The following is a 16,969-nucleotide window of genomic DNA, read 5'->3' as shown; positions in this document are numbered from 1 at the left end:
CTTATTATAGGTATCTACTTGTAAAAGGTACTTCGAGATTATTAATAGATACACAAAAACGATTACTTTTAGGTTTCTATATTTTAAGGGGAAACACCGAAATTACAACATTATAAGATTTATTACGCGCATCCGTATTGCACAGGCAATGATATTAAATCTGGAAATCTATAGGGTTGTTCGGAAAGTCATTTCGTTTTTTCCCGACACAGGATTTAATTGTATTCTTTTGCACCCAACTTCACATTTAAGCCGTATAATTTTTATATGCTTTGAGAGCTCTTATAGCAAGGCTTGTATGTGAAAAATTCCAATTAATTCTACGCAGTAGTTTTTGGTTGGTGCCCTTTTAAATATGGAGAGCGATAATCAGCATTTCGGACATATCTTACTGTTTTACTACAGAAAGGGTAAAAATGCTGTTCAAGCCAGAAACAAATTGACTGATGTGTATGGAGAAGGTGTGCTGACAGTACGCCAGTGCCAGAACTGGTTCGCTAAATTTCGATCCGGCAATTTTGATGTCGAAGATGCACCACGTTCGGGAAGGCCGGTTGAAGCTGATAAAGACGCGATAAAGGCATTAGTTGATGTGAACCGGCGAATAACAACACGTGAGAACGGATTGAGGTTAAATTTATCAAATTCAACAGTTTATGACCACTTGAAAGGCCTGGGATTATCCTCGAAGCTCGATGTATGGGTTCCCCATGTTCTCACAGAGAGAAATCTGTGTTGCCGCATTGACGTCTGCGATTCGCTTCTCAAACGTCACGAAAATGATCCATTTTTGAAGCGCATCATCACTGGGGACGAAAAATGGGTTGTATACAACAACCAAACGCAAGAGGTCATGGAGCAAAAAAGATGAACCGGCTCAAACCATTTCCAAAGCCGATATTCACCAAAAAAAGGTGAAGCTGTCTGTTTGGTGGGATTTTAAAGGAATCTTTTTTTTGAGCTTTTACCGGATAACACAACGATTAATTCGGAAGTCTACTGTCATCAGCTGGACAAACTGAATGATGCACCTCAAATGAGGAGGTCAAAAACCTCCTCGATCAGTTTTTTGCCAGCAAAGACCAAAAATTTTATGAGCGTGGAATTATGCTACCGCCAGAAACATGGCAAAAGGTGTTGGACCAGAACGGTCAATATATAATTTAATAAAGTATTTGTTTATTATACGAAAACTGTCTTTCATTTCCACAAAAAAAAACGAAATGACTTTCCGAACAACCCTATAACTTGACTATTAAATATTTGAAATTTAGTACATCTACCTATGGTATATTTTACAGGAATTAGTAATTGTCGCGCCTTTTTTATTTCCTATTTTCGAAACGACTGCGTATGTACATAATGTACAGTATAATAACTTTTTTTGACGTCAATACTGATAATGGTCGAGTTATTTTACAATTAGTTCAGTATTGTATTATCGTTGGTAGGCATAATCTTTAAACAAAATTTTAAAATAGAAGTATTGTATTATGTTTTTAGCGAATTGTTGCGGTTAATTCTTTACAACTCAACAACAGGCTAATTGTGCGCAATTGGTAAGGCGGTAAACAAATTTAAAAAAAGAAAAAACTCACCTGTATATTTTGTCCTTGACTGATATGCAACTGTTGAGCTTGATTGATCTGCAGGGTCGGCCCCGTTGAGTTGTTTCCGCCATTGCAATTGTTATTATTCCCTCCGCCAGGACCGGACGAGGGTCGTGGGGGCGTGCCCCCGTTGAATCCACCTGAAGCGCTGCCTGTCGACGCGGCCGAATTCGTGTTCGATCGTGGTAGATAACCCGGTCCTGGACTCCCGTGACTACTGGCGCCAGGACTGCCGTACGGTGAATACTGTTGCTTGTAAATACCTGAAAAAAATAATACAAAAATATTTTTTTTAAGAAAAGAAAGTGCACGCCACTGGCCCAAAGCACGCTATGAGAAACTGAAGTAAGCGTGCGTAATCAATTATTACTCAGTAGTTTCTTATCAACTTGTAGAAAAGTAGTTTTTTAATAAAACACGACGATAACTTGGGTTTCATGTTCAACGAAAACGATAATACATGCATATTGTTTACAAATTTCAATAAGCGGTGAAATCATAGCAAAATGCAGTTATTAATTTTATTATTTAAACAAATTGAATAAATCTATTACATTACAATTAGATATACTGAATTTAAATTGTCAATAACTGAGTATCTGTAATATTTTAATCGTAAGTTATTTATGTAGGTAACAAACTGATTTCTATTAGGAATTAGGGGGCATATTTACCTGCGCCCTTCCTTTTCATGTCGTATTCGTTGCCCTGAAAGATCATTTCCTGTTTTATCATGTCAGGCGGGGTGAAATTCGGGCTATTTTTGAAATTCTGATTCGACGGACTTCCGTATTCCCCTTGGAATTGGAAGTCCTGGTACGGAGATCGTGAGTTCAACGAACGATTGTTAGGGTTGAAGGAGAGCCCTATTTGGCTCTTGTGCTGGTGCTGTTCAGCCATCTGTTTCAAAGTTTGTGCGGCTGGACTTAACTCTGTCTTCGGGAATTCCATATTACTGTAAAGGAATGAGTGTTTGGTAACATTAGTGGACCAAGATATGTATCCCAACGTCAAAAACCACGATCAGGATCAACAAACAATAAAATAATTCGAAATGGTATGTATTCTGTCGAAACTGCCAGACGCCGATAGCGATTTCGATCTTTTTGGATCTCATCAGCGCGTCGCAGACAGCTCCGACAGAAGACAGAGCAACTTTTACCTGCTGTCTTAACAGCGCGTTTTAGAAAACACCACAAATGGCGCAGTAAACGCCATCTGTAGTACGATGCTACATTTTAGGATTACGTATGCTCCAACAAGGTCGATTTGAATGGATATCTATTTGCTGAAACGAATCCCGGCGTAGCTAACCTCAACGTGGTAGGCACGTTAGCATAATCGAATAAAATAATTCGAAGTGGTTTGTATTTTGTCGAAACTGCCAGACGCGTTTTTGTTTTTTTTTTAATAAATAATGAAAACATTACAGGGTGTTGCGTTAATAGTGTCAATTATTTGTGAACGGGACAGGAACGCATACTTTCGGAAAGTCATCTGAAGACGGATCTTCATCATCAAAAGTAACGATCGAGATATCAAAGACTATAATCGTGGTGCATTAACGGAACGACCAATTTAATATTTTTTAACACCCTGTATAAAAGGGTTTTTGACATTGTTGCCTATATGGCATACAAACATACTTATATGCAGGTATCGTCTTTTGGTTTACCTTTTGAACTTTTCAAAGTATTAACCGGAACATAGACACAAAAGCCTAAGCAGTGGTGATATAAATTCGTTTTTTTTTGTATTCTTTATTATGCACACACACGAACTATACATACAGAGACACATATATCTATGTACCTATGTGATATACCTTCCTTGTATCTACTTCATTTAAATTGTTAATGCTATCCGGTAGGCAACAAACTTCGATTCAAATAATCGTAACCTTTCTTTAAAACTGTCCCCTGATACGTTTGCTGTTAAATATATGATGAAGATAATCTCATAGATATGCATGTTCCAGAACAGCTCGCATTATTTGAGAATTTCGTCGTCAAACGTTGTACCCATGGATATTTTGAAGTTATGTACAATATTATGTAGTGATGGTGAACGGAAACAACATCATGACAAATAATAGCAGTCTACAGGCCAAAACTCGACAATTAGTTACTAGTTTCATCATTTTTGGTACTGGCATTTTCAGACGTTTAAAGCCGCCTATAGATTACGCGAACCGAACAAGAGGGCCATGGGGTTGCGAACATCTCACATTCGTTTCGTGTGTGCGCCGATCCGTTCGTTGTCAGTTCATACTGGGAACACAGAGATTCCTGGTTGTAGTTAGGACGTTATTTGTTATGATTGTATGTTCATAAACAGGAGTTAACGGAAGTAAGAAAACACAAGAGTATCAATTAACACTGCTGTGGAACTTTAAGCAATAAAACGTACACATCCGAAATTCCACAATGCGTTTAGAGACCTTCGACATCCACGGTGTCATCCTCAGTTAGAGATTGAATTAATTTTGCAATTCTATGTGCCCATCACAGGTACTAAGTTTTCAAAATCTGAACATGTTAATCGCCTGAAATTTGTATATTGTCAACTGATCACTTGAAATTTTAAATCATTTAGCAAACCATAACTACTTCTTTTTTTATACAAAATTTTTATGCCGGTAACTACTGACGTTGACCTTTCTGTGTTTTTTGGAGAGATTTGCCAAATCATGTTAAGAAAGCGTCATCGGTTAAAATCAAAGTTGTACGTTTCTCTTCTACAGGCATCATGGCCATCGTGTTGTTCGCGGCAAATTTAGTGGACACGTCATGGATAAACGCGCGTTTACAATTTTGCTTTTGACAGTTTGACTACTATTTTCGTCATACAGTTGTTTTTACTCATTGTTGGTGTATGGATTTATACAATTCACAATTTCGAGAAATAACTGTGGATAAGGGGTAGAGCTGGATGACATGCTAATCGTAATAGGTAACCTTAGTTTCACATTTTTAAAGAGCCTATCCATTTGAGATGATTAAAAATGCGAGTAGAATTTCAAACATATATGAGTGTCTTTTCTTCTTCCTTGAGGATCTTCTCGCTCCTTCAGTAATAACTAATAACGAGGCAAATAGGGAAATTGGAAAATTTGAAAGTTGAGATGAGTAAAAAAGGGGGAGTTAGGAGGGGTAGAGGTAAACTTAGATTAGATTACTGTTTACAAATAGTTGAGGATGTGGGAAGTTCTAGTTTTAGGGAAATGCGAAGATTAGCTTAGCATAGGAAGCAGTGGAGGTGCATTTTCAAGCTGTCATAGGACTGACGACTTTATGATGATGAGCAGTGTCTTTTCATCTTCCTTGAGGATCTTCTCGCTCTTTCGATAATGACTCGGATTTTGAATGCAGAAATGAGAGTATCTCTAGTATCACTAGTACCATTAGTAGTGGATTTAATTTTACTAAGAAAGGAATGTTTTGTTTTTGAAAGTAAGCAGTCACAGATATAATTCATTTATGTATACAATGAGTCGGTACTTACTCAAGGAGCGAGTAGTTTCTCTAGAAAAAGGAGTAGACACTTATAGGTTTGAGATTTTGTTAGCATTTTGCAAATGACGTGGGTATGTTAAAATATATGATTTTACTAATCAATCATCCAGCCTCTTAGACGGTAAGATTTCATAATATCACACTGAAGATGAGTGCCTTAATGCTTTTTATCTCAAGTTTCTTGGATTTTACAAAACCACTTTTCACGAACTACCTACCTGATCTCAAGGCGATACCCTACATATTCACACATTGTCCAACTATGAATTTGCAAACTTTTGCGTCAATAACAATCAACTAAAGATGTCTAGGTTCGATTATATCACCTACCTGTATGAGATTCTATTATTTTTATTGACCATGGACCCGTCGAAAATAGGCGGAGAATAGTTCTGATTGTTCTGGTTCGCGTTTTTCGCATTATCGTACACATTGTTAATATTCGTTGCGTTCGACGTGGCAGTCGCGATGCCGCTTTTGGAGTCTTCAATTTTTAGTCCGTTCATAACACCACCACCGTTGTTACCACCTCCCCCGATCTCGTTGTTCACGTTCACGTTCACATTCTTTTGCTCGTCGAAATCGAAGTCCTTCATCAGCTCCGGATAATTACTAATGTCCGAAATGAGATCCTTGAAAGCATCCGAAGTGATGATTTCATCGTTGGTATCTTCGCCGATGAGATCGGGGAAGGCCCCAAAACCAGCACCGTCCTTTTCCAAGGCGGCCGCGCATTGGTCCAGGTCCGCAAAATCATTGTCCGGTTCTTGTTTCACGCACTCGACCAGGGACGACGTGGACGCGTTGGATCCTGCGGTCGGATCAAGACGTACGTTCGACGACGCCGGCGTCGACGGATTGGACGATTTCGGGGACGACACGTCGCTTTTAACCGAGGCGTTCGTGAGCGCCTTGACCGTAACGTTGGTCGAAATCTGTTGGGGTTGCGAATTGGCGGCGGACGTGGTGAACTCGAGCTGTTGCACGATTTCAACAGAAAACTTGGTGAGTCCGTCCGGCTGGTGCTGAGCAGTGCCGTGCTGCTGGGTCGTACATTGCAGTTTGACGGGTGGTTCGAATGCGTCGTGGCCGCTTCCGTCATGTTCCTCAGATGGACGTTTGAGGAATTTCTGCTGCTGTAACGAAAAAGAAAAGAAACGCTTAACAAAATAAATAAAGCAATAAATTTTTTAACAAGCTTGCAAAGATAACAGCTGTTAAAAGGCCTCCAATAAAGATATCTCTTTTGTGACTAATTGATAGAGTAAACAATGGCCTCTTCCCACAAGGATATCTTCCATTGTAAAGGCGACTATTTACTTTCACGTCAATCATCAGCCACCTATTGTATGCAATTTTCAAATTCAAAATGATGTTTATAATATATCTCGTTTGCAGGCCGATTTTTTGAGAGAAAATATGCGAATATGCTTAGATATCAATTGGCTGTAGCATGTTAACTATTTTGAAAAATCCAATAGCAATTATCAGTGGAATTATTTGGTAATATACTTAAACGTTAAATCGGGACTCAAGGTTGACGATATCGATATCAATGGAATACGAACAGTTGAGTGTGATGCTTGAGAAAAATTTTCAGATTGGACGGCGGAAATGGAGGGTGATGCAGTTTATCGAACCCAACGCATGAACCCATTATTATATTAAATTAAATAAATTTATTATTTTTGTTGTGAGTGGTTTTCATTATCAAGAACTTTGACACCAATTTTTTTGCGACAAAAGTGGTTTGTTTATCAAGCAAAGTTACATTCTCTTATTTCTAATCTCTATAATCTGTCGCTCCAGATGGTTACTGGAAAATAGACGAAATGCCAGCCTGATATCAAGCTGGTACTACACATAGTGTATCTCGAAGTAGAAATGGAGTGCACAAATACTGCAAAGGCCGTAAATTACCGCTGAAAGATGGTGCTTTTGCCCATTTTGTCGGTAGTCTCATCCTGCAGCTGTCCAGCGAAAAACGACTGGAGAACTATAAGGTGGTACTAACTATGCATACCGGATCTCGTTTTAGAAACGACATGGATAAACAAGATACAGATTACAACCCTTATTACAGTATTTTTCTAAGCCATTGCCATTTCGAGATACGATATGTATAACGCTAGCTTGCCGTCTCTCATCGAGTCGTTTTTCACCAAACTGGTATCAAGTATCAAGTATCATCTTTCAGCAATAAATTATGGCCTTTACAGTATTTCTCTATGCCATTTCTGTTTCAAGATATACTATTTGTAATAGAGATGGGAGGAGACCTGGTTTGGATCGGATCGGATCATCATCATCATAAGGTCGTCAGCCCTAAGACTGGTTGGACACGTACATCGACTCCTTCCTATCCTGAGCTAATCTTCGCATTTCCCTAAAACTAGAACATCCCACATCCTTAACTATTTGCGAATAGTAATCTAATCTAGGTCTACCTCTACTCCTCTTAACTCCTGGTTCTTGCTCTAATATGTCTCTGACTAGATCTTCATAGCTAATAAGGTGTCCTACCAACCTATTATCCCTATATTTTATTGACTTCCATAGAGTCCACTGTTCTCCTATTCTTTCTAACGCCTCTTCATTTTTAACTTTCTCTATCCACGGTATCATCATCATTCACCGGTAAAGCCACACTTATATGTGATACCATATTCTTCTAACCTGTTCTTTTCCGCCGCGTCCACCGTCTATGTTTCGCACCGGTACAGCGCCTCGCTCTAAACATACACTTTTAATAATCTTTTTCGAATTTCTAAATTAATCGTTCGCGAACATAGAAGTGACTTCTTTTTATTGAAAGCGGCTCGATCCTGCGCTATCCACTGCTTTATATCCCTACTGCTCATTCCGTCCTGAATTATCTGACTTCCTGGATACCTAAAATCGGCCACTTCTTTCTTCTAATCTTTCGTTTCCTATGTTTACATTCGCTCTTTTAAGTCCTCCTTTCTAGATGCTAATACTGCTATATCATCTGCAAATCTAAGCATACTAATCTTTTATTCCTCTATATCTATCCCTACAGTTGTACTGTCGTTAATGATGTTGGTCGCATCTTCGTTGTATAGATTAAAAAGTAGGGGTGACAGTGTGCATCCTGACTCTGACTCCCTTCCTAATATTTACTTTCTACGTTGCTGCTCCAGCTCTATAGTTGCCTGTTGCTCTTTATACAAACTAAGTATCACTCTTCTATCTCTGTAATTCATTCCTACATTTTTATGTATATTGAATAATAATACCGGATGATGAAGCTGGTCAATTTTACCAGAGAAAAAGGGAAAAACCAATACCAGCATTAATAATTTAGTAAGTACAACAAAAAAACCTACCTAACGAAAATTGGTAATTAAGATTGTATTGGGATAGCTTGTTTGTCCTAATTTGTAATATTTATTGATTACTATACTAAATTATTTGTTGCCACAATTTCGGTGTTTCTGTCGCTTTTTGGGATATGTACATCAGGTTATTATGATTTTGTCACCTTGCAGACTTTTAGTGTTTATGAACGTTATAGACTCATATTAACGGTTTCAATTCAACCTTCTCGTCGAAAATCCGCAAAGAATTAAAATTTCATTGGTCTGGTGTTTAAACGACTTTTTGGACGGGATTGAATATGATTTGGGACGTTAGTGAAGGTGGTATTTAATGGAAAATTTGTTAGAACGAAGACATGAGCCATTAACCGTAGTGGTTTTTCCGGGTACTCGGTTATCCGGTACTCAGCAAAATCACTATACGGTGCATCTCTAATGTGTAGTACCAGCTTGGTATCAGCCTAGCATTTCGGTAATTTTGGTAACAAATTAAAGACAAATTATAGTGCACCTTAAAAATAAGAAATACTTATAACATTGGTGTGCTAACTTGATACATGTGTTATGTTTTGGTGTTCCTTACTTTATAGGAGCAAAACGAACCCTTATGATTTCATTCACTCAGCTTATTACCTGTTATTAAATAGGATATCAAAATAGTAAAAAATCATCAAAAGGTCGTCAGTCCTATGACCGGTTGGACACGCATCTCCACTCCTTTCTATCCTCAGCTAATTTTCGCATTTCCCTAAAACTAGAATATCCCACATTCTTAACTATTTGCGAACTAGGTCTACCTTTTCTCCTGTTTCTGTCTCTAATATGTTTCTGACTAGACCTTGATGCCTGAGAACGTGTCCTACTAACCTATCTCGCCTATTTCTTATTGACTTTCATAGTCCTCTGTTCTCATATTCTTTCTAATACCTCTTCATTTCTAACATTCTCTATCCACGGTATCCTCATCATTCGCCGGCAACACCACATTTCGAACGCTTCTAACCTTTTCTTTTTCGTCGCACCCACCGTCCATGTTTCGCATCCGTACAGCGCCTCCCTCCGAACATAGACCTTTAACAATCTTTTTCGAATTTCTAAATTAATGGCGAGCACATAAGTGACTTTTTTTATTGAAGGCGATTCGACCCTGCGCTATCCCCTCCTTCCATCCTGACTTATCTGACTTCCAAGACACCTAAAATCAGTTACTTCTTCTAATCGTTCCTAACCTATCTTTATATTCGCTCATTCCATACTTTTTCTTCCCTTGCATACCAGTATTTTTGTTTTACTCTTATTTATTTTTATACAATACTGTTTTGTCAATACCACTTGAATTTTATTCAAAGCTATCTTTTATTTTCTAGACAATATTGAAACTAGACTTTTAACAAATCAGGGAGTTAAAACATATACATGTTTTACCTTAATGTTTCAAAAAAAACAGAGCGATGATTCTAGGTTTTGTGGTTTTTGAGAAATTTGCGGTTTCCATATCAACGTTTCAGAAGCATGATACCTTCTGTGCCGAATATTCTCGTCTGGTCGGTTTTATTTTATTTCTTGTTTTTCGTATGTGCTAATTTGAACATCCGAAAGAATATTTAAGAAAATCTTGCAAGGACATTATAATCGTACGTCCTTTTACCCTTTTCCGTTATCTTCTTTAGGATAATCTGATATTTGCTGGTTCTGTCCGAAAATCACTTTTATAGCGCCAAAGTTCTCTTATTTTTATTGTGGTGAATAGAACAGAATAGATTGCAAAAAAATTTTCGTTTGTTGTTTATATGTATACATACATGTGTTGAACTTTACCTTGGCATCAGAAGACGTTGCTTCCTCTGGCATGTTTCGAAAAACACGAGATTTCGTTTAAATTCCGTCACATTACTATACCGGAGCCGATCGGGGATGCGGCGACGCTTACAATTTGCATTCGGACGCCGCGCGCCACTTTCACACAGGCCCGTTTAACAGAATGATCCGAAAAATAGCAGCAACAGCCCAACTACCGAACGAACAGTAATCGCCGCACAATCACGTCGCGTTCGTCGTCGTCGCCGCTGCCACACTCATTATTATTACATTACATACCATTATTGCTTAAGCGCATCATGCGCCCGTACGAACTGTATCTAATAACCCCAGTAGTCGTGCTTAAATAAATAACTTCACAACGGCACAGTTTAAAAGAGAGAACACATGCGATCGCTGGTCTACCTATCCATATCTATATACATAGTACGTGTATATTACACACATACGTATACGTATATAAGATTATGTACATGCTAACGTTTTTAAAGTCTAATAATACAATAACAATTGCTACATGTCAGTAGTATTCATTTACGTGTATTGTACTTTTGCAACAAAACCACGGACGTCGCATACACGTAAAATACACAGACACGCGTGCACTTATTGTTATTATTATACGCATTAATGTACGTATGTATGCATGTGTGTCTGCAAGTACGTGAAGCAGCAGGCGACAAACTTAACACAAACACAAGCCGTTGTCGAAACAATAACCGCGCGCGCTATTATAATAAACATAACACATGCTGCGTTGTGTTGTTGATGTTTGTTGGTCCCGCGATTCCGCGGCGGCGGTGGTGGTGGTGGTCGACGTCGTGCCACCGTCCGCGGCTTATTAGTAGGCGTCGTCGTCGTACGCCGTCGTCGCGGTTGGCGTTTGGATTCATGCACAATTTGCAATTTTGATACGTCCGCATGGTTTATTTTAATTTGATCGTACGTGCATATGTGTATGTATAAAAGTTAGACTATTACTTCTCCAAGAAACACGTAGCCGATTGGGCTACGCACGTTGCCGTCATTCGATCGTCAGTCCGCGGGCACCGATCGAGTGCCCGACCCGGCGAGATCTCTATAATCGTCGCACTTGATTCTCGTAATGCTCGAGATAGAGTAAATTCGAAATTTTTTGCATTACCTTCACGCTTATTAATCTTTGCTTCGCATCGACATATATTATTATCGGTAAATGTCTTTCGGGGATGGGATCGAAAGAGGAGGTCTCCCCCACCACTGTACTATAAAAAGTTCGTGGCGGTCTCAGCCCCATAAAAAGTTATGGGGGTTAGATGGGGCTGGGAGTAGGGGGGATCGAAAGAGGGTGATCATCTGAGTAAACCCCCATAAATAATTTGCCGCGGTCTCACCCCCATAAAAAGTTATGGGGGTTGAAACTTGATTATTTTGACAATTTTTATACACAATAATTCAAAATCCAATAAAAAAAATATTTTCAAGCAAGTGGAGGGGGGGATCAAAGGAGGGTGGTCACTTGAACAAAACCCGATAACATAACCTAACCTACCCTATTGATAAAGATATTTAAATAATGTTTTATATAACTTTCTCAATATTTTTATGTATTTTTCGATTAGTTTTACCTTTGAATATTGTTTAAGAATGACTATATAAATATTTACATGCCTAGAAATGTATAAAAATTGGCATATTTATTAACTTTGAACCCCCATATCTTTTTATGGGGGTGAGACCGCCACGAACTTTTTATGGTGGGGAGATCTCCTCCTTCGACCCTCCCCGAAGGAAGTGGGGGCTATCATCTACACCTTCACCTTATCATTAAATCCACCCACAATAACCCTTACAACTTTAGATCGCAAAGTACTTCCTATTTGCTGCCTTTTCCTACCGTAATCGTAAATTATTGGAAAATTACATGAAACAAACCACTTCGTAGTCTAATCTCGACTTATCGTAAATGAAATGGAGAAATTCCGAGTTAACAGTTATAGCAATATGTATTCAAAGGAGACAAAAAATATTCTAGTTAGAAAAGGTTTCGAATTATAGAAGTTCCGAGTCACGTAGTTTTTGTTGTCACTTGATTACTCGTGTTTGAGATATGCAGTATTTGTTCTACGTATTAAAAATATAAAGTACTTGTACCCAAATAGGATCGATAAAAGGGACACGAATTTTTTGATGCAGAATACGGTATTAGTGAGTAGAGGAAAATACATGGGTCCAATTTAACTGTAGGTTTATCGAATAACTTTCAAAGGATGTCAGGGTAAAACAGGCAGGTGTGCCCTAAACAAATTAGAACTGCAATGCACACTATATACGTATATGTATGTATATTCAGATCAATATCGTGATTCCCTTGGCAGTACAGGGAAATGGAAATGTACGAGATATATATATATACATGAAGCATGCATTTCCAGAGTTCGAGTGGATATCTGTTAATCACGACTCTTGCCTTTTTCATGAAAAAAAAAAGTACTACAATCTAAAATATGTATTATATCTCTACGTTTACACGTATTTGTGCAAAAATTCCGATAACCATTTAAGTCTAAAGATACCGTAATCAATTTTGGTGCCAATAATAAAAATAAATCTTTAGAACATATGTACACAGTACGTTATAGATGGGCCAGTTTGGATCCGATTCCCGACAGATCCGAAAGGTTTTTTAATTCGGCCTGTCAATTCTACCAGAGAAAAAAGAAAGAACCAACACCAGCAATAATAATTTAATATCAACATCATCATAAGGTCGTCAGTCCTAAGACTGCTTGGACACACACCTCCACTCCTTCCTACCCTAAGCTAATTTTCGCATTTCCCTAAAACTGGAACATCCCACATCCTTAACTATTTCCTAACAGTAATCTAAACTATGTCTACCTCTATTACCTCTAATATGTCTGTGACTAGACCTTCATGCCTGAGAAGGTACCAATCTATCTCGCCTATTTCTTATTGACTTCCATAGAGTCCTCTGTTCTCCTATTCTTTCTAATACCTCTTCATTTCTAACCTTCTCTATCGACGGTATCCTCATCAATCGCCGGTAACATCACATTTCGAACGCTTCTAACCTTTTCTTTTCCGCCGAGCCCACCGTCCATGTTTTGCACCCGTACAGCGCCGCGCTCCAGATATATACCTTTAACGATCTTTTTCGAATTTCTAAATTAATCGCTCGCGAGCATAGAAGTGACTTTTTTTTGTTGAAGGCGACTCCTGCGCTATCCTTTGCTTTACATCCGCTATCCTTTGCTTTACATCCCTACTACTCCTTCCGACCTGACTTATCTGACTTCCTAGATACCTAAAATCAGTCACTTCTTCCAATCTTTCGTTTCCTATCTTTACATTCGCTCTTTCCCTACTTTTTCTTCCCTTGCATACTAATTTTTTTTTATTTATTAGGTATATTTTACTGTTCACGTGGCGGTACTCTGTAATAGTAAGCGCGAAATTTATTTTCGAAAATTATGTCGAAAAGTTTACAAATATTTTTTCATAATCTGTTTAAATAAATAATCGCAGTTTATTTTAAATGTTATCTGATACTACTGCTTTCTTATCAATTTTTCAACCGTTCAGACCGTTATAATTCAATACGTCACAAATGTCCTTGTGTTTTATGTTGTTTAGTAAATGGTTTTTGAATTTCTTGTTTTCAGAAATGTACGATTTTACATGGCAACATTTGTAAGAAGCAGGTGTCGTGTTAATAAACAATTATTGTAAAATTATTATCATTAAACAATCAATTACAACAACAGTAAATAGATACAATTATTCATATTGTACACATATAAAAAACAAAAGGTTTTTATTGCATTGTATCTCTTCAATACGATAAAGTTTCTTTCGCCTTCAGAATTTATTTTAATTTTTAATTACTTTTGATTGAAAAATATCTATTTTTATAATGAATTACTTTTATGTTACAAGGTGCTAAATGAAACAACTAGCGATTGCCTTGAGTTATACCTAGTGCAATGTAGTAAATGAAGGTACCACAAGGCTACGGCAAACCACTTTATGAAGTAGATCTTTCTTACTTTCTAGTTGTTCCTTTTTCTACAAAAAAAAAATCACTCCAATATAAATTCGAGATTATTGCTAGTGATAAGCAAAATAGAATATGCTAGATCAAGACCAAGACTGTCTTTATCGTACTAAGATTAAGACCTAACGAACAATACCAAGACTAAACGAAAAATTACTACTTTCGATGGATGAGTTAAACTATTTGAAGTAACTTTAATATATTCTTTTCTTGAAACAAAACACTTTCAGTACTTGAAATTTTGAGTTTGCTTTACTAGATTTTAACACTGAAAAAATGGGATCTACTATACAATAATGTTCTTGAATTAAATGTTCTTTGTTCCCATAGGAATGGATAACACATGGTTGAAATATAGAGACAAACTAATTTTTTTTCGATATTTTTTACTTCTTTCAAATACCTTCTACTATTTTTGTTCGCTAAAAGGTCAGTTGATGCGTTGGAGGAAGTGTCAATTTATGCATTGGAGAAAGGGTCATTTTATGTACTGAAGGAAGGGTAAGTTCTCCAATTTTCATAACTCTCACAACTATCGATACTACGAAAAATTCAGCATTTACGACAATTATTGTGTCGGTAAATAGAAAAATTTGTGCTTAGATTTAAAAATAAAAAAATACAACGTGTAATTATACAACACACTACTGAAGTGAAACTTCTTCAAACAAACAAACATACCGGGATAGGGGTTAAGGAATTGGTTTAATGGTATTATTTGTGCACTAAGCTTCGCAAGGGTGCAAAGCTGATAGTAAATATACTATAGAATGTCTTTATATACAACAATCACAGCTTTTTTGTCATTAGACAATACAAACCGGCCGGTACCGCCGCAACTGCTATGTCCCTGCATTTTAAGTTTGTAATATCTTCGAAAATATTCATTTAAATTACATGCTGTATAGGGCCATATTGATCTTTATTAAATGCACAATGTATTTAAAAGTACTTAATTGGATAAGGATTAATGCTGTATTGCTTAAAATCGCTTCGTAAATAAGCCATTATTTCTCCTAAAAAAGTAAAGGATAAAAAATAGTTATTGTGGGTTATCCCTAAGAGATAGACACATATCATCCCGGACTTTTTTGAAGACCTTTTTAAGGTGTACAATACTGTAGTACATTATTTTGATCTATCTCGTAGGGTTCAGCCAGCGTTTGTAATGTAAGCGCAAAAAATGTGTTTATTTACGACATCACATTACAAACCTCTAGAATTATCAGTGTTTCTCTACTATATTATGCATGTATTATACATATAAACCTTCCTCTTGAATTACTCTATCTATTAAAAAAACTCATTAAAATCCGTTGCGTAGTTTAAAGATCTAAGCATACGCAGCGACTGACAGCGGGGGAAATGCGCTGCATGATTTCGTTACATAGCAACTCGCATGAAACGAACTTACCCTACCGTGCGTAAAGTTTCACTTCAAAAAAATTAAGTAATAGATTAAATGAGCAAGACCAAGACCAAGACCGAGACTATATTCGCAAGACCACAATGACTGAGACTATGTCAGCAAGACGAAGACCAAACTATTCTAGAAGTTTTTACGCAGCACCAAGACCAATTGTTGCAGAAATGATTAGATGAGGTGATCTTGAGTAGTGTTTCAAACGTACGCTTTTTGATTCAATGGCCAAAGGCCCTAAAGTTGACCTATATTGATTTGGCTAATTAGCTAATTGTTGAACAAGTTTGACCATAAAAAAATTGATTGTTGCAGATTCGATAAGAATACGAAATAATTTTTCCAATGGCGCTTGAAATAAAAAAGTTATGATTAAAATTGGAAAAACTATGTCTTTCATTAGTCAAAATTAAGCCTTACATGTATATTTAAAATGGAATAAGTTTGGTCAACTTTGGCGTCCCCCCCCTAGCGGAAAAACTAGTCATTAGACTGATTTTTCTTCTCTAAATTTTGAAAGATTTATTCTTCTTTTCTGCGTACCTATGACACATACTTATACAAAAGTAACTTTAAAATATGTAGAATGTTGCTCTTATAGTAAGTATCATTATTTAAAAAAGAACGTTTATGCAAACTGGGTATGAATCACATTAATCGTAAGTAAAGGCCTTCGTCGGGATAGATATCTGCTTCTACGTATTTATTAAGCATTGGCTGTTCGGCGTAGAACGAATTGCAGGTCTGTAATTTTGAAATGCGACCCTGAACCAACGTCATCTTCCGTATTGCTTAATTAAAACACCAAACCTATAATGTTCCTAAAAAACATTGTTACGTATCGTTATCTTTTGATACGATTTCATAATGTCGATATAAAAAGATAACCACTTCTATGGACTATGTATGCATTTTTTTTATACTAAATCAAAAGTTTTTAGTCTTGTTTTACTTTATTTTTAGAGAAAGAACAAGGGAGTTCTGCAGTTCCAGAAAATGCAGGCCAAGATAATAATGACTGCAATATAGTTGGTGAGTATTTAAAACAGTTTTAGAAAATACTACAAATGGCGCAGTAAACGCCATCTGTAGCACGATGCTACATTTTAGGATTACGTATGCTGAAATACAGACCACTTCGAATTATTTTATTTAAAACAGTTATCAAACAATTAGTAATCAGTGATGATAGTCGTAAGGAATTCAGCTCG

The 16,969-nt window shown here is 37.1% G+C and overlaps 1 protein-coding gene across 2 annotated transcripts in view; it reads right to left on the bottom strand.

Moving 5' to 3' along the window:
- LOC108740420 (neurogenic protein mastermind-like) overlaps positions 1-16,969 on the bottom strand; it is a 66,448-nt gene that overhangs the window by 17,950 nt on the left and 31,529 nt on the right. The window contains exons 1-4 of one of the 2 annotated variants that reach the window (XM_025976490.1): positions 10,282-11,012; positions 5,456-6,261; positions 2,285-2,565; positions 1,599-1,873 (exon numbers count right to left, since the gene is read on the bottom strand). In XM_025976490.1, coding sequence (XP_025832275.1) covers positions 1,599-1,873; positions 2,285-2,565; positions 5,456-6,261; positions 10,282-10,314 — 1,395 coding nt within the window. In that variant the 5' untranslated portion in view covers positions 10,315-11,012. Of the gene's footprint in view, positions 1-1,598; positions 1,874-2,284; positions 2,566-5,455; positions 6,262-10,281; positions 11,013-16,969 lie in introns of those variants that run through there. The other variant, XM_025976489.1, reaches the window with a different exon arrangement.

The sequence above is a fragment of the Agrilus planipennis genome, unplaced genomic scaffold, assembly GCF_000699045.2.
Source record: "Agrilus planipennis isolate EAB-ADULT unplaced genomic scaffold, Apla_2.0 scaffold21, whole genome shotgun sequence".
In the NCBI taxonomy this organism is placed as follows: Eukaryota; Metazoa; Arthropoda; class Insecta; order Coleoptera; family Buprestidae; genus Agrilus; species Agrilus planipennis.
Note: the sequence above shows the minus strand (reverse complement) of the source record. Positions and strands in the feature narration are given on the sequence as shown.